Source organism: Bos taurus, chromosome 8 (assembly GCF_002263795.3).
Source record: "Bos taurus isolate L1 Dominette 01449 registration number 42190680 breed Hereford chromosome 8, ARS-UCD2.0, whole genome shotgun sequence".
NCBI lineage: Eukaryota > Metazoa > Chordata > Mammalia > Artiodactyla > Bovidae > Bos > Bos taurus.
In genome coordinates, this window is record NC_037335.1 from 61,057,592 (window position 1) to 61,077,574 (window position 19,983).

General features: G+C 44.8%; 1 protein-coding gene across 3 annotated transcripts in view; it reads right to left on the bottom strand.

Annotated features, from left to right (window-relative positions):
- Nucleotides 1-19,983, bottom strand: part of PAX5 (paired box 5) — a 182,106-nt gene that overhangs the window by 61,475 nt on the left and 100,648 nt on the right. For all 3 annotated transcript variants that reach the window (XM_005210162.5, XM_059889473.1, XM_059889475.1), the window contains exon 7: nucleotides 13,408-13,537. In XM_005210162.5, the coding sequence (XP_005210219.1) occupies nucleotides 13,408-13,537 (130 nt within the window). The remainder of the gene's footprint in view (nucleotides 1-13,407; nucleotides 13,538-19,983) is intronic.

Genomic DNA, 19,983 nt, shown 5'->3' on the forward strand with positions numbered 1-19,983 from the left:
TAAGTCACTTCAGTCGTGTCCGACTCTGTGCGACCCCATAGACGGCAGCCCACCAGGCTCCCCTGTCCCTGGGATTCTCCAGGCAAGAACACTGGAGTGGGTTGCCATTTCCTTCTCTGATGCATGAAAGTGAAAAGTGAAAGTGAAGTCGCTCAGTCGTGTCCGACCCTCAGCGATCCAGGCTCCTCCGTCCATGGGATTTTCCAGGCAACAGTACTGGAATGGGATGCCATTGCCTTCTTACTGCAGTGTGAACTCAGGCAATTTCTTTTAACTGTTAGTAGGGACAAAAATAGTACCTAGTTTCATAGATGAAATGAACCAAAGCACATAACAAATGCTCAATAAACATTAGCTATCACTGTGATTATCTCCGGAGGGAGCCTATTCCATTTTCAGAAAGCTCTGTTAAAAAACTTCTTTGCACTCAACTAAAGCTTGCCTCCCCGTGGCTTCCCCTGATGAGCTTCGAGCAGCCACACCTTCTCTCGACCCAGCCCTGGGCACGTGGGAGGCAGCAGCCAGGCCCCCAGTCTGCTGTCTTTTTAAGCTGACAGCCCTGGGCCATCTGTGGATACCTAGGTTCCCTGCCCACTTCCCTTCCTGTACCCCGTCTTACTCTGTCTGCAGCCCAGGTATCAAATACCGAGAGGGATCCAGTCCTGAGCCCTGAGGGAGGAATTCTCTAGCCCATACTGCTAGAGAGAGTTCATGATGGTCCATCTAGAACATTAGAAAGGATGGAAGTTCTGGACCTACTGACGTGTTAGGTGTCCATAAAACAGGAAATCAAAATTTTTAAAAACTGACCAACAGTATGAAGAGTAAAAACCCATTTGGAGGAAATGATCTATATATGTATAACCCGATACAGTTTTTTATGCAAAGAAAAAGTTCTGGAAGGACATCTACCAAACCATCAACTCTGCTGACAGCAGAACAATCTAAGAACTTGGTGAGCTGATATAGTAACATGTCGCTATATACATTTATTTATTTTACAATGAGCAAGTACTCCTTCCTGTTTTAAAAGGGATTAGGAAAACTGAGGGTGTTGCAAGAGATTAGACCAAGCTTCAGAGCAGAGAAACCAAGAGTTCATGGTTCCTCCAAAGCAGCTTCCACATGGACTCCTCCACAAAATATTCCCAAACCCCACAAAGGAAGCAATAGTTCCCTCCTCCACATCTTCAGACGTGCTGGTTCCTCCCTGGTATTTCTCTTTCCTGTTTGTTTTGTTTTGCCTTGTACATGTATCCACATTTACCTCCCTCATCAGATTATGAGTATGCCGAGAGCAGAGACACTAGAGCTGCAAGACCAAGCCTCGCTAAGGAACCTGAAGGAGCTGGGGTTTGACGGAGAGGTGAGTGAGTGAATGAGAGAATGAATGAATGATAAATGGTAACCGCTCCGCTAATTGTCAGGAGCTACAGTTTGGTGTGTTTTCTCCTGCAGATAATGGTCTGGCGGTGGAGATCTCTGACCAGGAGGACAAGCTAATGAAATCGCTATTTTAAGAAGATGGATCACGGCAGGGTCGGCGGAAAGGCTGGAGGCCCAGAGACTTTCTTGAAGGCTATTTGGAAAGGTCGGCTTCCAAGCTGCCTGCAAGTGCAAAAATCTATGAGTGTATTACCAGGACGGCCATCCAGCTTTGTTTATTTTTATCCTACAAAATACAAGGTCAGAAACAACTGGAGTACTTTCCACTGAAATTATTTTTTTAATTGACACTGCTCTTTACACAAATATTAATTCATTTATTCAACAAACAGTTCTTAGGAACATTGCGCTAACCTGAAAGCAAATCATATTTTCCTTTGATGTGCATTTTAATTACAGAGATTCTTGAATTTCATTTGGACTTTATTAATAAAATGATCAGACCTCTCTGGCTTCTCTGAACCTCTGACTATCCTTCCAAACACCGAGATTCCAAAATTCTAGGTTTCTCTAGAATCTATAACAGTGAATCTATTTAACAAACACTGTAATCTCCAGTTGGATTCATCTTGAATCTTTCTGGAGTGTAAATAGCCTTGTTTTCCTGGGGAAGTTCCAATTTGGGTGCCGAGTTTTCTCTCTGGATTGTCATTCCCTGAAGCAGGTTCACAACATTCAGTCTGGACAGAGTGTGACATCGCTGCACTGGGCTGAAATGCTGAGCTGTCTCACATTCTGGACAACCTTTCCCCCACTAATGGATGGCTTATACACTGAGCTGTTATTTGGGGAAAGCCACTTCAGGCAGGCAGAAGAGCAGCGTGAACAAAGGCCTGGAGTTTGCAACAGGCAAGGCTGGCTGGACAGCCTGAGGTCAGCCCTTTCTGGCCTACCAAAGGGGTTTTCTGCTGAGCAGGGATAGGTGTCAGAGGAGACAGGAAAGAGGGGCTGGGGCAGGTCTAAAATTCACTGGAGCCAGCAGGCAAGGAGAGCGAGCGAAGTTGACCAGGTAGAGATTGGGACGAACAGGGAAGCATGGTTCAGGCAGGGGAAAGCCCCTTCTAAACTCTACCCACCTGTGGCCATGGGAATGTGGATTCTGGTGGACAGGCTTCCAGTTTTTCAAAAACAAAAAGGAAGTTAAACATTTTAGCCTTTATGCTAAATATCCTAGTTTAAAGGCACTTTTAAATTTAATTTTTTGACAAAGATAAATTAATATATGCGTGCTAAGTCACTTCAGTCGTGGCTGACTCTTTGTGACCCTATGGACTGTAGCCTGCCAGGTTCCTCTATCCAGGGTTCAAAAAACTAAAAACGTAGATAATATTTCAGCCAAAGGTCCACTTCCTACACCCACCTCACAGACTACGCCCAAACAGGGTTATTGAGTATTCTTCCAGAATTTCTGTATGTTATGTACACAAATACAAATACGAATTCCCATGGCCCCTCCCCTTCTTTGCACAAAAGGTAGCATTCCGTATGCACTATTCGTGCTTTTTTTCATAATGTATCTCCAAGGCCTTCTCAATCGGGACATAAAGTGCTTCCTCCTTCCCTGCAGCCGCACAGTACTCCGTACCCATGAGCTCTTCTTTATTGAACAGTCCCCTACTCATGGACACTGGGGCTGTTCTCCTCTGATTTGTAAAATGTGAGCTCTGATGTTTTTTAAGTTTAAAAAACACTATTTGGGCTGGACCACGAGAGCATAGAATGCCGGTCTGCGTCTGAGTTCACAGAACAAACACCAGCCTGTACTTGGCCAGCACCTTGGCTCTGGCTTGCCAACGGGAAGGAAATGACTTCAATGGACAACAGCCTCAGAGAAGTCCTGTTGAAGATTCTTTGCCTTTGAGGTAGTAAAATCCCTGTCACTAGAGGTAACCAAGTACTGATACACAATAGATCCCAGGGCTGGGTGATGTGTCAGGGTAACCCAACCTCAAAGTTTCCAGAGTCCCTGAGGCCTGATTATGAGTTGGGCCCAACTGGCAGCAGAGAAAGAACTGAGCTATGGCCCCACCCTCTCAGCACCGAATTCACTCAGTCATTTATTGAAAGGCATTTCCCAGGGCTGTATCTTCTATCCAGATGGCTTTTCCACAAACCTTCGCAAGGCTTCTCCTGGCTGGGGTCTCAGATCAAAAGCCACCTTTTTAGAGGCTCTACTTCATCTCCCATCCCTCTTGTCACTGCCCCCAACCCCAGTTTCCCTCTCTTCCTGTCTTCTTTCTTCTGTGCTATGAACTCAGACCCAGACACCAGCACTTCTTTCACTGCCAGTATGAAATTACCTTGTATATCTTTTTTCTGTGTTTGCTGTGAATTGTCTGGCTCTCACCGGCAGGTAAGCTCAGCGAGAGGAGGGACTATCCACCAAGGCCTCGATGGTACTACCAGCCAAGCCCCGAGAGATAGCCCGATATACAGTAAGTATTAATATTATGCTGCCCTTCCAAGGCAAACAACTTGGAGGAAAGCTTAATGGCTGAACACCTGGTTACGGAGTATCATGCTGTATTATAGCTTTTATTGTCACTTTTCCAGCACCTTTTGGCAGCCTAGATACATGAGGCATTCTTTGTATTTTTGCTTTTATTTTTTATTATGATTTCACTTTGAGTGAAGAAATATTTAGTTGGGTCTGATTGAACCACATAAAGGCTCATAAAACACAGGTCAAAGGAGGTGTTCCCCACAGAGAGGTCATTCAGAGCAACGTGGCACCTCGCCAGACTTTTTGGTACAAGAGCCCAGGAACGTATTAATAGCTGCCATTCATTAAGTGTTTACGTAGCCAAGAATCAGGCTAAGACTGCATGGACCATGCTCACAGGCTTCCTGCAGGGAGTACTATCTTGGGCCCCATTTTACAGATAGGGACCTTGGACACGGAGGCTAGTAACATGCCCCAGGTCAGAGAAGCTGGCTTTCAAGAGCAGACAGTCTGGCTTTGCTGTTGACATTTCAATTAAATGCTAAAAGATATGCCTTCTGGAAATTTAAACTGGGATTTTTTGGTTTTAGTCCATCAAACCACATATTGGCAGCAGGCTGTGGAAGCCATGGCCTTGGATGAACCCCAGTTCCAGCTCTAACTCACTGGATGTGGCCTTGAGCAGGTCACCTCTGCCCTCTGGACCTGGGTCTCTCCAGCCATGAAGTGAGCAGTTGCCCTGCAGGACCCTCCCACCTGCACATCTGTGGTCAGGATGTTTGTTCTGAAGAAGACTAGAAAAAGCCAATATTGGGTCGCAGACCTCCAGATCCCTTGTCCTGCCCACACACACTCATATGGCCCCTTAGTGGCTCTCAAATCTTTTCCATTCACTCTCCTTATATCCTCACAATGGCCTTTGTGGCAGGTGGGCCAGGAATTGTCATCCCCGTTTCACAGATAGGAAAACTGAGGCTCAAAGAGGACAACCTATTTGCTGAAGGATAGGACAGTTAGGTTTGATCCCTGGGTGGCGAAGACCCCGGGAGGGGGAAATGATAACCACTCCAGTATTCTTTCCTGGGAAATCCCATGGACAGAGGAGCCTGGTGGGCTACAGTCTATGGAACTGCAAAAGAATCGGACACAGTTCAGTGACTAAACAATAACAGGACAGTCAGGTAGTAAAGTCCAGGCTTAAACCCAGGCTGACTCCTGGGTCTAAGTGCTCTTTCCTCAGCCCTCAGCTTCTGTTCACATGAGAAAGGCAGAAGATAGACTTACAATCCTTTCTTTCAAGTACCAAGTTTGGGATACTGGGGGTCTAAACATTGAGCCTGGGGGATACCAGCAAATCAGAGCTGGTGGTTTGGTGATTTGGAACATCTGTCTGTCTTTGTGGGTGCTCATCCACTGGTCCCTGTATGGGCTCTGCTACTTAGAGGGGATGCGTCAAGGGAAGCCCCAGACCCTAGGGCCTAGGTCATTCACCAGGCAGGTGTTTCTCAAAGTTGTTTAACCAGAAGACACCTCTCTCAGTCTCATCCTGCCATTCCAACCGCAGATGCAAAGCGATGGTCCTCAGGGGAAGGTGCCAATAAGGACGTAGGCTGGCCCCATTCCTTTGTTCTCTCAGGCAAAATGAGGAAACACTGCCAGGTCCTTTGCTGGCATCCGCCCGCTGTCCTCCTTGGCAGGTAGGGACAGTGGCTGTTCCATCATCAAGCCTGTGACCCAAGGACACACCTGTAGATAACTAGCCCCAATCAGGACCCAAACTGCTGACGATGCAGGAATGGGCAGGTCATGTCACTGCTTTGCAAATGGTGAGCCGTTTCTGAAACGTGGCCCCAGCTGGTGGAGCAGTTTAACTTAATATTTTATACGGCATAAAATGATGGAGAGACATGGACTCCTTCTCTAATGAGATCTTCCCTGGGTGGCCTGGAGTGTGAGGACTTGAGTGGAGGAGAACAGAGTCCACCCACCTCCTAGATCCCAGGCTGGCCGTCCAGCTGAGCACCCACTGCACTCTGGGCCTTGTGAGGAGGGGAGAAGGGGAGGGTGAGGCTGGAAGACTCAGCTCTTCCCCGAGGAGCTCAGAACTGTCAACACATCCACGAGGGCAGGTGGAATTAAATTAACACCACGTGGTGACATGGAGTCCCACCCTAACAGCTTTCAGGGGCATTCCTTCCAGGTGTTCTAACAGCTCTCGGTGGGGCGTCAACTTTCCCCTAGAGGATGTTTTGAAAATTTGTGGGGGCTTTTATCCGCTTGACAGGCATGATTGATTTGGTGTGGAACAGTCCCACACAATGAAGAATCTGCCTTTCATTCTGCATGATTGTCCTTCCTGCCCAACATACATGGAGGTGAGAAATCTGCTTATAATTATTTAAATCTAGAATGGAACTTCATTTACATATAAATGTGGACTTGCAGTTTCCATGGTCTTAATATACACTGAATTTTCTAGGAATGCAACTACCGTGTAAATCGAGTAAAGCTCCTACTTTGTTTTACTTGGAACTTTGCCAAGAGTTCCTCACCTATTCGTAAATTCCTGCTCACAGTATGTCAGACACAGTAAGTCTGTGTTCAGGTTTGTTGCTGAGTTCACGGTGATTCTGTGCACCAGGCAAGCCCTGGGCTACTCCTTTATGTCTTGCAGTTTAGACATGCAAGAGTATTTACTTATCAAAGTACATAGCAATTAATTAAAAGCAATTTCAGTTGTTTCTCCTTTATCTAATTAGTTCAGTTCAGTCGCTCAGTTGTGTCCAGCTCTTTGCGATCCCATGGACTGCAGCACGCCAGGCTTTCCTGTCCATCACCAACTGCTGGCGCTTGCTCAAACTCATGTCCATTAAGTTGGTGATGCCATCCAATCATCTCATCCTCTATTGTCCCCTCCTCCTCCTGCCTTCAATCTTTCCCAGAATCAGGGTCTTTTCCAATGAGTCAGCTCTTCGCATCTGGTAGCCAAAGTATTGGAGCTTCACCTTCAGCATCTGCCCTTCCAATGAATATTCAGGACTGATTTCCTTTAGGATGGACTGGTTGGATCTCCTTGCAGTCCACAGGACTCTCAAGAGGCTTCTCCAACACCACAGTTCAAAAGCATCAATTCTCTGGCACTCAGACTTCTTATGGTCCAACTCTCATATCCTTTATCTAATAGTTGAGCATTATTTTTATTTTATTTGAAATAAAATAAAGATAGGCTATATTTTTTATGAACTTAATTTCAGGAGAGTAAAGGGGCACCATGAATATTTGCTACTGTCAGGGGACACCGGGTGGGACTGAGCAGAGAACCCCGGTCTCAGCACAGCACCACAGTGCCCACTGAGCAGGAGAAGGGGCCGAGCAGCGCCCCCTCCAATCATCATACATAGGCATCTGCTCTGCATACGTGTGTCCATGCCTTTGTGTGTGTGTCCTTTATATTTTTCCACTAATGGGATCATACTAAACACATTATTCTGCAAAATTGTTTATTTACTTAAACGTATATCTTGAATACATTCATGTCAGCACAGATAGCTGTACTTAATTCTTTTTAATGTTGCAGAGTAGTTTATTGTGTGAAGGAGCCATAATTTATTAAACCACCTCCTAGTGATAAACACTGAGTTTTTTCCATTTGTTTTTCATGATAAATAACTCTGTCATTATTATATAGATTTAGGCATCACTGTGTATCTGTGTGAAAATATCTGTGAAATAAAGTTCTTAAAGTGAATATAAAAGTTCTGGATTAGATGGCAGGTATGTCCACTTAAAATTTTGAAAGTTATTGACAAGTTTCTTTCCAAAAAACACTGCACTGATTTATATGCCTATAACAGTGTATGAAAATATCTATTTCCGAAACCTCTCCAGTTGGGCCTCAAGAAACATTTCAGTCTTTGATAAGCTGATAGGTTTTATTAGAGTCTCATGTTTATTTTAATTTGTAGCTTTAAAGTTATGAATACAGTGCATATCTTCTTATATGCCATGGGACATCTGCATTTTTCCTGTTCATTTGCTTTACCCATTTTTTTCTATTGATTTTTTTCTCTTTTGTTTCTAAAAACCTCTTAATATATATTAAGGAAATTAGCTTTTTGTCACCTGTGTTTCACTTAAAAATTTTTTATTCTTTGTCTTTTGAATGTTTTTACATACATATGAAACATTTATATTTTAAGCAGTAATTTATATGATTTTTCTTTGTCTTTTGTATTTGGAACAAATTTTAAAAGGCCTTTCCCACTCTAAGGTTATTAAAATATTTCCCTTGTGTTTTTTTCCTAGCTTCATTATGGCCTCATTCTTTAAATTTAAAGTTTTGATCAACTTGAAATTTATTTTGATATAGAGAGTGAGGTATGGATCCAACAGGCCAATCGTCCCAACACCGTTAACTGAATGATTTATATTTCCTCTACTGATATGAAATGCTGTATCTATAAACACCCAGAGTTAGACATGACTGAGCACATGGTGCAATGACAAATGATCTGAACTCTGTATGCTTTTCCATTTGTCCATTTGCTTCATTTTCAGTTAGTAGTTTTAATTGTTGTAAATTTATCATAAAATTTTAAAATATGCTGTTTCATTCACTTTATTTCAGAATTTTTCTAGCTACCCTTGAGTGTTTGTTTGTCTAATATTAGTGTCATTTTGGCAAGTCTTAAGTTCTGTTGGCATTTTGATTGAAAATGCTTTGAATTAATAGAATAGGGGAACTGACCTCTTCATGGTGTTGAGTCTTCCTATCTAAGAACAAGCTGTAGCTCTCCATTTATTTATTTTTTTAAATATTTATTTATTCAGGCTGCACTGGGTCTTAGCTGCAGCATGCAGGACCTTCTACCTTTGTTGTGGTAAGTGGGATCTAGTTCCCTGACCAGGGATTGAACCCAAGCTCCCTGTATTGGGAGCAAAGAGTCTTAGTCACTGAACCACCAGGGAAGTCCCTCCATTTACTCTTTTATACCCTTTCAGATCAGATCAGATCAGTCGCTCAGTCATGTCCGACTCTTTGTGACCCCATGAATCGCAGCACGCCAGGCCTCCCTGTCCATTACCAACTCCCGGAGTTCACTCAGACTCACATCCATCGAGTCAGCGATGCCATCCAGCCATCTCATCCTCTGTCATCCCCCTCTCCTCTTGCCCCCAATCCCTCCCAGCATCAGAGTCTTTTCCAATGAGTCAGCTCTTCGCATGAGGTGGCCAAAGTACTGGAGTTTCAGCTTTAGCATCATTCCTTCCAAAGAAATCCCAGGGCTGATCTCCTTCAGAATGGACTGGTTGGATCTCCTTGCAGTCCAAGGGACTCTCAAGAGTCTTCTCCAACACCACAGTTCAAAAGCATCAATTCTTCGGCGCTCAGCCTTCTTCACAGTCCAACTCTCACATCCATACATGACCACAGGAAAAACCATAGCCTTGACTAGACGGACTTTTGTCGGAAAAGTAATGTCTCTGCTTTTCAATATGCTATCTAGGTTGGTCATAACTTTCCTTCCAAGGAGTAAGTGTCTTTTAATTTCATGGCTGCAGTCATCATCTGTAGTAATTTTGAGCCCAGAAAAATAAAGTCTGACACCGTTTCCACTGTTTCCCCATCTATTTCCCATGAAGTGGTGGGACCGGATGCCATGATCTTCGTTTTCTGAATGTTGAGCTTTAAGCCAACTTTTTCACTCTCCACTTTCACTTTCATCAACAGGCTTTTGAGTTCCTCTTCACTTTCTGCCATGAGGGTGGTGTCATCTGCATATCTGAGGTTATTGATATTTCTCCCGGCAATCTAGATTCCAGCTTGTGTTTCTTCCAGTCCAGCGTTTCTCATGATGTACTCTGTATATAAGTTAAATAAACATGGTGACAATATACAGCCTTGACGAACTCCTTTTCCTATTTGGAACAAGTCTGTTGTTCCATGTTCAATTCTAACTGTTGCTTCCTGACCTGCATACAAATTTCTCAAGAGGCAGATCAGGTGGTCTGGTATTCCCATCTCATTCAGAATTTTCCACAGTTTATTGTGATCCACACAGTCAAAGTCTTTGGCATAGTCAATAAAGCAGAAATAGATGTTTTTCTGGAACTCTCTTGCTTTTTCTATGATCCAGCGGATGTTGGCAATTTGATCTCTGGTTCCTCTGCTTTTTCTAAAACCAGCTTGAACATCAGGAAGTTCATGGTTCACATATTGCTGAAGCCTGGCTTGGAGAATTTTGATCATTACTTTACTAGTGTGTGAGATGAGTGCAATTGTGCGGTAGTTTGAGCATTCTTTGGCATCGCCTTTCTTTGGGATTGGAATGAAAACTGACCTTTTCCAGTCCTGTGGCCACTGCTGAGTCTTCCAAATTTGCTGGCATATTGAGTGCAGCACTTTCACAGCATCATCTTTCAGGATTTGGAATAGCTCAACTGGAATTCCATCACCTCCACTAGCTTTGTTCGTAGTGATGCTTTCTAAGGCCCACTTGACTTCACATTCCAGGATGTCTGGCTCTAGGTCAGTGATCACACCATCGTGATTATCTGGGTCGTGAAGATCTTTTTTGTACAGTTCTTCTGTGTATTCTTGCCATCTCTTCTTAGTATCTTCTGCTTCTGTTAGGTCCATACCATTTCTTTTAGTGGAGTTTTAATGTTAAGTTTATTCCTCAGCATTCTCTTTTTTTCTTTTTTTTCTTTTAGTGCTGTTGTTAATGTTTTCCCCTATTTTATTTTTCTAGCTAGCTATTGTTTACTTACAAGAAAGCTAATGGTTATAAATTATAATGGTATAATATAATATATATTATATATAATATATAATACGTAATGGTATAAATATAATGGTATAATTTATAATATTATACTATTGTATATGTGTTATATTTATAATTAGAATAATTTTAATAGTTCAACATTAGGTGACTTAGGTATGGAGATATTTATATTTGTATTCATTTTCTGCTCTATGATGTGACTTTAAAATAGACAGATCAAAATACAAACAAATCTTTGGTCAAGGGTTTAACCTAAAGATTCAGCTCACATCCAGACTGGCCTTCTGCAGACCCTGAACAGCTAAAGCACCCAGCTAGCTTTTAGCTAGCACTGACTTTCTGCATCAAGGGTTTTCAACTCAAATTCCTTTCCAGATTAGGCTTGTAAGATAATGAGAAAGCAGGTGGGTGGAGGCCCTGTCTTGAGGGGCTGCTGCCACTTATCCTTCACCTTCCACGACCATGTAGGAATACCACACAGTGTGGCCAGATCTGATTTTTCAAAAGAGCCAGAGATACAGATTAAAAAATTTTTAATGTTGACTCAAATTTATAAAAAGTCCTACGTGGGCCCAACTAACCATAAATGTTTTCAGATATGGTTCTAATCTGTGGGTTAGGTTAGCCCTTTGGGCAACTGACCACCAGGTTGCCATATCAATAGATAAGAGTCTCAGAAATACAACCACAGTCTCAACGTTTACTAGATTACTTTCCATCTAAATAGGCTTGTGCAGATGGTAGAATATGTCTTCCTGTGATCTGCCTAAACCCATGAACCCCAAACCCAATAACAAACCCTCCATCTGCAGAGCAGGCCCTGCAGGGATCTCACGTGATCCTCACAAGGGCCCTGAGAGACCAGGACCAAAGTCACAGCAAGGAAGTGAGGGCGCTAGGATTAGCCCCAGGTTATCTGTGTGGTAGAGTGGCCGACCGTACCCGCCGGATCTTCAATTTTATCTCTGCTGCTCACTAGCTGTGATTTCTGGCAAGCTACTTAATTGCCCCAGGCCTTTTAAGAAATGGATCTGATATAATAGTACCCACCTCCCGGGCCTCCTCCAAGGGTAAAACGAGTTCACCTTACAGAGTGGCTGGAACTCCATAACTACTAGATAAAGTGACTTACTATTATTATTAACTAGTCCAGGCTTCTCTCTACTTTATTACCCCTACCTATCCAATTATTTGTACTCCTTTGAAAAGAATAAGCACCCAGGAGACTGTGATGGCTGGCTCTACCTCTCTCCCTTCCCCTTTATACTTCCTCTCCCTGAGACTTGGTTTCTGCTTCTGTAAAATGGGGATGCTGTCAGAGATCTTGTCACAGACCCTAATGACCCCAAGGGGGAGGATTCATGGGACACCTGTGGTGTTAGTAAAAGAATGAACCTCAGTTCATTCTGACTGAGGTACTCCATAGATCTTGCTCCGTTACTGACACTCCATCCCTTGCAGGTTCAGTTGCCCTCCAGGCTTTGGCCCCATTTCAGGCAGACAGGGGACCAAGTCACTCTTGCCTCTTAACTGATCTCCACATAGTACCCAGATCTGCACAAAGAGCCCTGGCTACTCTCACCTGAGCCCCACGAGCTCCAGTCTCAGAGCTGGGCCTGCCCTGCCTAGGAGCCTCCATGAAGCTGGTAGACAGCCTGCCTCATCCAGCTCTTTCCCTAAAGTTCTAACCCAGATCCAGCCCTGATGCAACCACAGCCCACTCACATTTCTAAGAACCCCTTGTCTCTGTCACTGCTTCCTGGGTCTCGTGTACCAGCCTACAGGGACATCCCACTATCTTAGGCTCTCATCCAAGTGCCCCCAGCCCCCCACTGTCTGTTCAATACCCAAGACTGCCTCTTGCCTGTTCAGTCAGACATCTTCCCGGAGTTGTTGGCTGAGTCTGTCCATCCGTATTAGCCCAGTGCTGTTGGAGTAGGGCGGAGTGTCTGCCTGTTCCACCCTTCTGGTCCAGCCCCTTACCTAGCGGTGAGCCTGATGTGACCAGCCACCTCACAAGGAGTAATAATCACGCCATATTGGGAGCTTGTGTGCGCTAGATCAGAGTCTAAGCAGCTCATGTGTTTGCAGCATTTAATTCTCACAGCAACACCGTGGGGTGGGTGCTAGCACAATTTTACAGATGAAAAAACCATCTGTTAGGCCAGAATTCTTATTTAACTTCCTCAAGAATACGCAGCTACCACAAGTTCAAATCCAGCAACATGCCTCCAGTGCCCACACGCTTCATCTTCACACTGACAGTTCAAGCAACTGGTCTTTAAGAAAAGTAGTCTAAACCTCCTGTCCTTCTTGACTCCACCTGGAAACCTGAAACTCCTGGCAGCGATCTACCAGGAATCCCACTCACCCTATGGGCTGAGGCCCACCAGGACTGCCTTTCTCCCAGACAGCTAAATCCCAGCCATTCTGAACACTTCAGTCCCAGTCCCAGGGGCCCCGAAATCACCCAGCCCCTTGATGCGAGGCTTCCCTGCTCCATCCAGCCCCAGCCCACTGCCCATTTGCTACCTGCTCTCCTCTGGCTCTACCAGAGCATCTACAGCCATGTCTCAGTCCCCCAACCTGTTCCAGAACCTCATAACCTCATTAAAAGAAAGATGGCCCCTGTCAAGCCCCAAAGCACCAAGAAGCCATTTTCGTCATCACATACGTTCTCTCTCTCCCTGCCACTCGCCCCTTGCCCCACCACACCCCAGGTGCCCTCACCTGTCACAATGGGATAGGACTGTGGCCCAGGTACGCTGCTCCCGATGTCAGCGGGGGTGGGACTGGTCAGGTTGGCCTTCATGTCATCCAGCCCTCCTGCCAGCGAGGCCATGGTGGAATAATCGGCAGTCTGAAAGAGGAAACAAGACAGATGTCTCAGCACGGAGGTTCCAAAGCACTCCAGCCAAATACCACTGCCACGTTTTGGGCTCAGCCAGCTAGCCCATACCAGCACCAAGGCTCCTGGGGGGCTCACAGATCCCCGGTATTGACAGGACACATTCAGCTCGACAGACCAAGACAGGTGTCCAGAATCAGGACGTCTCCCCAAGTGAGGAGGTGGATAAGATTCAGTGCAGCTTCACGAGAATTCAAACCTTGCTTCTTTATGGCTGCAGGTTCCCTTCCCTCAGCCCCAGCCAGCCAGGGACAACCAACCTCCTCTATGCAAGGAGGAAAGCATCTATAACCAAGGCAGAAACATGCATCTTGTAGCCAAGAGGCTGGAAAGGAAAGTTTCTCATTTCTGTGCTCTTAAACCGCAAGCGTAGAATCACAAAAACGAGGGTTAAAGGGAATTTGGGTCATCAACTAGTTGAAACCCTCATTTCACAGAGGAGGAAACTGAGACCCAAGGAGAGGAGGGCTTTGCCCAGGGTCAACAGGGGATGGTTCACCATAAACTCTCACCCCAAAACCATCATATCAAAGCAAATGTTTTTGAATTCTGGAAGCATGTAAACACCACTATGCTGAAAACTGATTTACCAAGTCCACTCCAATCATGTACACAATCATGCTCTTTTCTTTAAGCCATTGCATGAAACCAGAGCTTGTGATGTGTCATTTCCTTGGCACCACTGTCAGAATGGTCTCTGGAAAGGTTGTGAAGCTGCCGACATGGGTCTTCCCACTCCAGGAAAAACTACAGCAAGAGTGACAGGTCTTTCCCTCCCATTCCCCACTTCAATCCCAGGCCTATCTTCAGGTAAAGACATTATTCGCAGATACCCAAGCCAGAGTATTTGGCTGTGCCAAGCTCTGGTGCAGGGAGTCTCCTCCATCACCCTGGCATTGCCAATGGATGATGCCTTTCTGTCTGTCCAGGGTTATGTCCTTAGACAAGGAAACAAGAAGTCTTCTGAAAGGAGTTTGCAGGCTTTCTGGGTAGGGTGATGAGGATTGAGTTACTGGGAGGGAAACCAGAGGAGTCACTGGGCAAGTGGCAGGCAGAGGGGATGAAGACTCAGGCACATCCCTGGTGCTTTTCTCTGCAAATGAATTAGAAAGTAGTTCCAGGGCAGCTCAAATGCTGAGCATGGTGGGTGGCAGCTGTGCATCCAGGAGTACTGCAGGCCCAGGCACCCTGAGATGAATTCTTGCCCAGAGCTCCCGGGACTTTGCACCTGTCTCCAGCAAAGGCTGATTCTGCAATGTGCAGAGAAGAGCATAGGCCCAGAGCCAGCCCAGGGGCTTCTACAGGAGAAGGACAAGATGGTGACAGGCGTCCCTGACATCAGGAATCACTATAGAGCTGCAGTAATTAAGACAGTATGGGACTGGCACAGGCATGGATAAATCGACCAATGAAACAGAATCGAGTCCAGAAACTGATTTGTGCATGTATGGAACCTTGATATATGAGAGAGGTGATGTACAAATCAGCAGGGAAGGATGAGACTCTAATAAACAGTGCAGGGGAACCAGTTATCCATTCAGAAACAAGGAGGGAAAAAAGAAATTGGATCTTTACTTTACACCAGACACAAAAATCAATTCTGGGTGGATTAGAGACCTAAATGTGAAAGGCAAAAGCATCTAACATGGTCCAGACTTGGGAACAAGTCTGCCCTTCATAGAAAAGAAAATGTATGCCCCTGGGATGCTCACACAGAGCTCCTGGTCACTGTGAGGACAGTAGTGATTCCTGGCCAACCTGCTGCCTTGCTTCAGTGCCTCTTCCTCCAGGAAGTCCTTTCTGACTACCACTCCCCAGGAAGCAGGAGTCCAGAGTGGCACCAGGACAATAAGAACCATAATATTCACAACTGTGTCAAAGCTCACACTTATCAATCACTTGCTCTATGCCAGGAGCTTTTATCTGTGTTATCCCATTGAATCCTCACACTTACCCCATGTAGTAGGGTCTACATTATTCCTATGGTACAGATGAAGAAACTGAGACTTCTAACGTAGGAGGAAAGTGTTTGCCTAATGTCATACAGCTTCTAGGTGCCAGAGCCAGGATGCAAACCTGGGTCCATCTGACTCCAAAATCTTGACAATTACCCTAATGATTTTCATACTGTGTCCTAACCCTTCAACAGGTAGGAAATCACTGTGCTAGTACTAACCTTTACAATGGAAAACAGAGTCGACTAGAACAGAAAAGTCTCTCACATAGAAAAAGTAAATCCTGCTTCATCATTCTTTGTTTCTTTGTAAGTGGATACGTGTGTACTAGGTAGAGAGGACAATATATTTCTGGCTGTAGGTCTCACCCAGCAGTCTTCATTCCAGGCAGTGGAAGCTATTGAGAAAAGGTCACTGTCCAGACTTTATCCAGCACAGAATGGGACTTGTTCATGCATTAGCCTCCTAATTTGCTTAAAAAATTAGGATGTAAAGCTCATTGGAGGCCCTCCTTCAGTGTATTGCCACGTGCAAAACCAGGAGGTCAAATTGTCTCTGTGAGGGTCTCTGCGGTTTATGAGACCCTGGGATGGGGACAGCGTCTATCACCTCCCCAGGTTCCTGTGTCCTAGTAGAGGTCTGAGCATAGTGCATGCTTAGTGTTTACTGAGCTTTTTTGTGTATGCAAGATGGCACATGAGGACCAAACATACTCTCTGCCCTTCATCCACAGATCTCAAGGGAAAAGACACGTGGTCCTGAAGCTCCATCCAACAAGGACAAAGGCACAGAGCCATTCATTGACACGGCACAGGAAGTGGTAAAGAAATGTTTCTTGGGCAAGCTGCTATTTATCCTGGACCTGAGCAATCCCTGACCCCCAAGCTGAGTAGAGTTGAAAGAAAGCTCAGAAGTGAGATGGGAGTGATCCAGAAACAAGGCACGTCGATAGTTGCAGGAGGAAGAGGTCCAGATGAAAAAGTAGACAAGCTGGGATTCGACTCTGAAGAGCCTGCACAGTGAACACTGGATGAACAAATGAATGAGTGACCCTTATCCTCAGGAGAGCCAGGCAGTATCTTAGCTAAGAGTAGCACCCCTGTGCCCCTCCCCACCCCACTACCAGGTCTGCCCCTTCCTAGACTCCGGGCTAGGCAGCTGCGTCCACAAGGGAAAGCCTCTAATTCCCAAGGAAGCATAGCCAACCCAGGTTTAAGAAAATGATCGGACAATGGCCAATCCTGCCTCTTAACATATTTAATATCCACATGGAAGAGGCTTTTTGTTATTTGATTCTGTTTTAGTCAGTAAATTCAGTATCAAGGTTTGTTCAGTCACTTCAGCAATTGGGTTTGAATCATCTCTTCCAGACACAGAATCTTCAACTTGTGTAAGACATGCAATGGGAGATCCAAAAATCCAGTTTCTCAAGCACCAGTGGTTGCCAGAAGGTGCAATGAATTTCCCTAAAGAGCTGGGGCTGAGAAGACAGCTGGATTCACAAACCAGCTGTCACTGCCCTTTGCCACGCATGCCTCCCACACCTCTTGCTTACAGGGCTTGAGCCCAATCCGTCTCCTTTGGTGGGGTTCTATAGCTCCTGCTCTGCTCCTGCATGAGCCAGGGGATGCCGTCATTTCATTTGCTTTGTAATTATGCCCCAATTTCTCACCATTCTCTGTCCCACTGAGCTGCCTGTGATTTTTTGAGGCAACTGCCTTCTCCCCCATCTCCTGGGGTCCCTGGACCCTCGCTTCACTGGCTACTCCTCAGTCACTCCAGGAACTGTCCTACCTCTGCCTGGAAAGTTCACCTCATTCAGCCACTTAAACTCACAAGACCCAGTTCAAATGTCATCTCCTTGGTGCAGCCGTTCCTGGACCCCACATTCCTACAAAGAAATCAAGATTCCCTTGTCTATGTTTCTATAATTGGTGTCATTTTGCACAGACCTCTATTATACTTCCCACCATGTATAATGGCTGTTTGTCTATCTCCCTCCAGGTTGCCTTGAGAGCACAGAGCAGGAAATAGCCTGAGAGCCCCCTAAGCGTTTGTTGAATGAATGAATGAATGCATGATCCAGGAGCATGATATTCACCACAAAATCCAAACATTAACTGTAGAGGGTTTGAACAAGAGCAGGAAATAATATGCTAACCTCCCACCTCTACCCCTCATCAAGTCAGGTGACCAGAAGACAACGTCCTTGTCTACCATGAGGTGTAGTCCCTGAGGAAGTGATTTCATTGTTCTGGGACAGAATATCAGGCATTCAACACTGATTAGAGGCAATAAAAGAAAACAACCAAACAAAAAACGTAAAAAAAAAAAATCTTCTAGAGACACTCCCATTAGAACATTCAAATTCCATGTCAATGTCTTCTACAATTCATTACCCACCCATCCCCCCCAAAAAAAATTACTACAGGGACATTGGAAACCCTACATATCCTTCTTTGCCTTGGTTGCCAGGAAGCTTAGTCAAATTCAGAGCTTAGTCACCACAAATGTATCATTGCTGGCACCTTGTAGAATGATCTTAGCCTTTCCTCTGCATAATTTCTGAACTTTTTCAGCCTTAGCTAACGTCGATATAAGTCATTGTTTATTTTGCAGGATACTTCAAGTCCTTTTTGAAAGTGGAAGCTGGGAGAGGTAGAAAGAATGACAGAAAAAGAAAGATGGGAGGGACGATCAGGAGAGAGAAAGACAAGAAAAGAGGGAACCCATGATTGGTGCCTCTTTTCCTGGTAACAGTGGCATCTATTTCCACATCTCATAGTTATTTGGAAAGCCAAGGGCTGAAGAGTGGGGCTGTATTGGTGCGCCTATGCCCTCGGGTGTACCAGCAGCCCCCACCCCCTCCCTCCACTGGCTGTCAAGCCACCAACATCTGCAGGTAACGGTTGTGTCCCACATTCCTACTTTTACAAGTTTTTGGAGTTCTTTTTGTGGATTTTGTGCTTCTGTTCCCTTCCCATTAGGGCTCCTTGGTTCTGTTCTTGACTATGACCCAGGAAAGAAAATAAACTGAGGTCAGCAAGTCACAGGTCCATATAGTTAAAGTTATGGTTTTTCCAATAGTCATGTGAGAGTTGGACCATAAAGGCTGAGTGCCAAAGAACTGATACTTTTGAACTGTGGTGCCAGGAGACTCTTGAGAGTCCCTTGGACTGCAAGAAGATCAAACAAGTCAATCCTAAAAGAAATCAACCCTGAATATTCATTGGAAGGACTGATGCTGGTGCTCCAATACTTTGGCCACCTCATGCAAAGAGCTGACTCACTGGAAAAGATCCTGATGCTGGGAAAGATTGAGGGCAGGAGGAGAAGGGAGTGACAGAGGATGGGATGGTTGGATGGCATCACTGACTCAATGGACGTGAGTTTAAGCAAACTCCAGGAGATAGTGAAGGACAGGGAAGCCTGGCGTGTTAAAGTCCACGGGGTTGCAAAGAGTCAGACATGCCTTAGAGACTGAATAACAACGGCAAGTCCCAGAGGGTCCACTCCAATGGAGCCAACTGGGGTAAAAGCTTCTCTGCCTACTTACATGAAAAGATGTTCAACGTAGCTCATTATTAGAGAAATGCAAATCAAAACTACAATCAGACATCACCTCACACCAGTTAGAATGGCCATCATCAAAAATCTACAAACAATAAATGCTGGAGAAGGTATAAAGAGAAGGGGAACCTCCTACACTGTTGGTGGGAATGTAAATTGGTATGGCCACTGTGAAGAACAGTATGGAGGTTCCTTAAAAAACTAAAAATAGAGTTACCCTATGACCCAGCAATCTCCCTCCTGGGCATGTATCTGGAGAAAAAGTTTGAAAGGGTACATGCCTCCTAGTGTTCGTTGCAGCACTGTTTACAACAGCCAAGACATAGAAGCAATCTAAGTGTCTATCGACAAACAAATGAATAAAGAGGATGTGGTACGTACATACAATGGAATATTATTCAGCCATTAAAAAGAACAAAATAATGCCATTTGCAGCCACACGAGTGGACCTACCAATTGTCACACTGAGTGTAGTAAGTCAGACAGAGAAAGATAAATACTGTATATCACTTATGTGTGGAATCTGAAAAACTGGTACAAATGAATTTATTCACAAAACAGAAACAGACTCACAGATTTAGAGAATGAATTTATGGTCACCAAGGTGGGAAGGGTGGGGTGGAAGGATAGATTGGGAGTTTGAGATTGACATGTACACATTGCTATATTTAAAATGCATAACCAACAAGGACCCACCCTATCCTTGAGCACAGGGAATTCCGCTCAATATAATGTAACAACCTAAATGGGAAAAGAACTTGAAAAATAATAAATACATGTATATGTATGACTGAATCACTCTGCTGTACACCTGAAATTAACACAATATTTTTTTTTATCGGAAAAGTCTCTCTTCATGTGACTTAATTTATT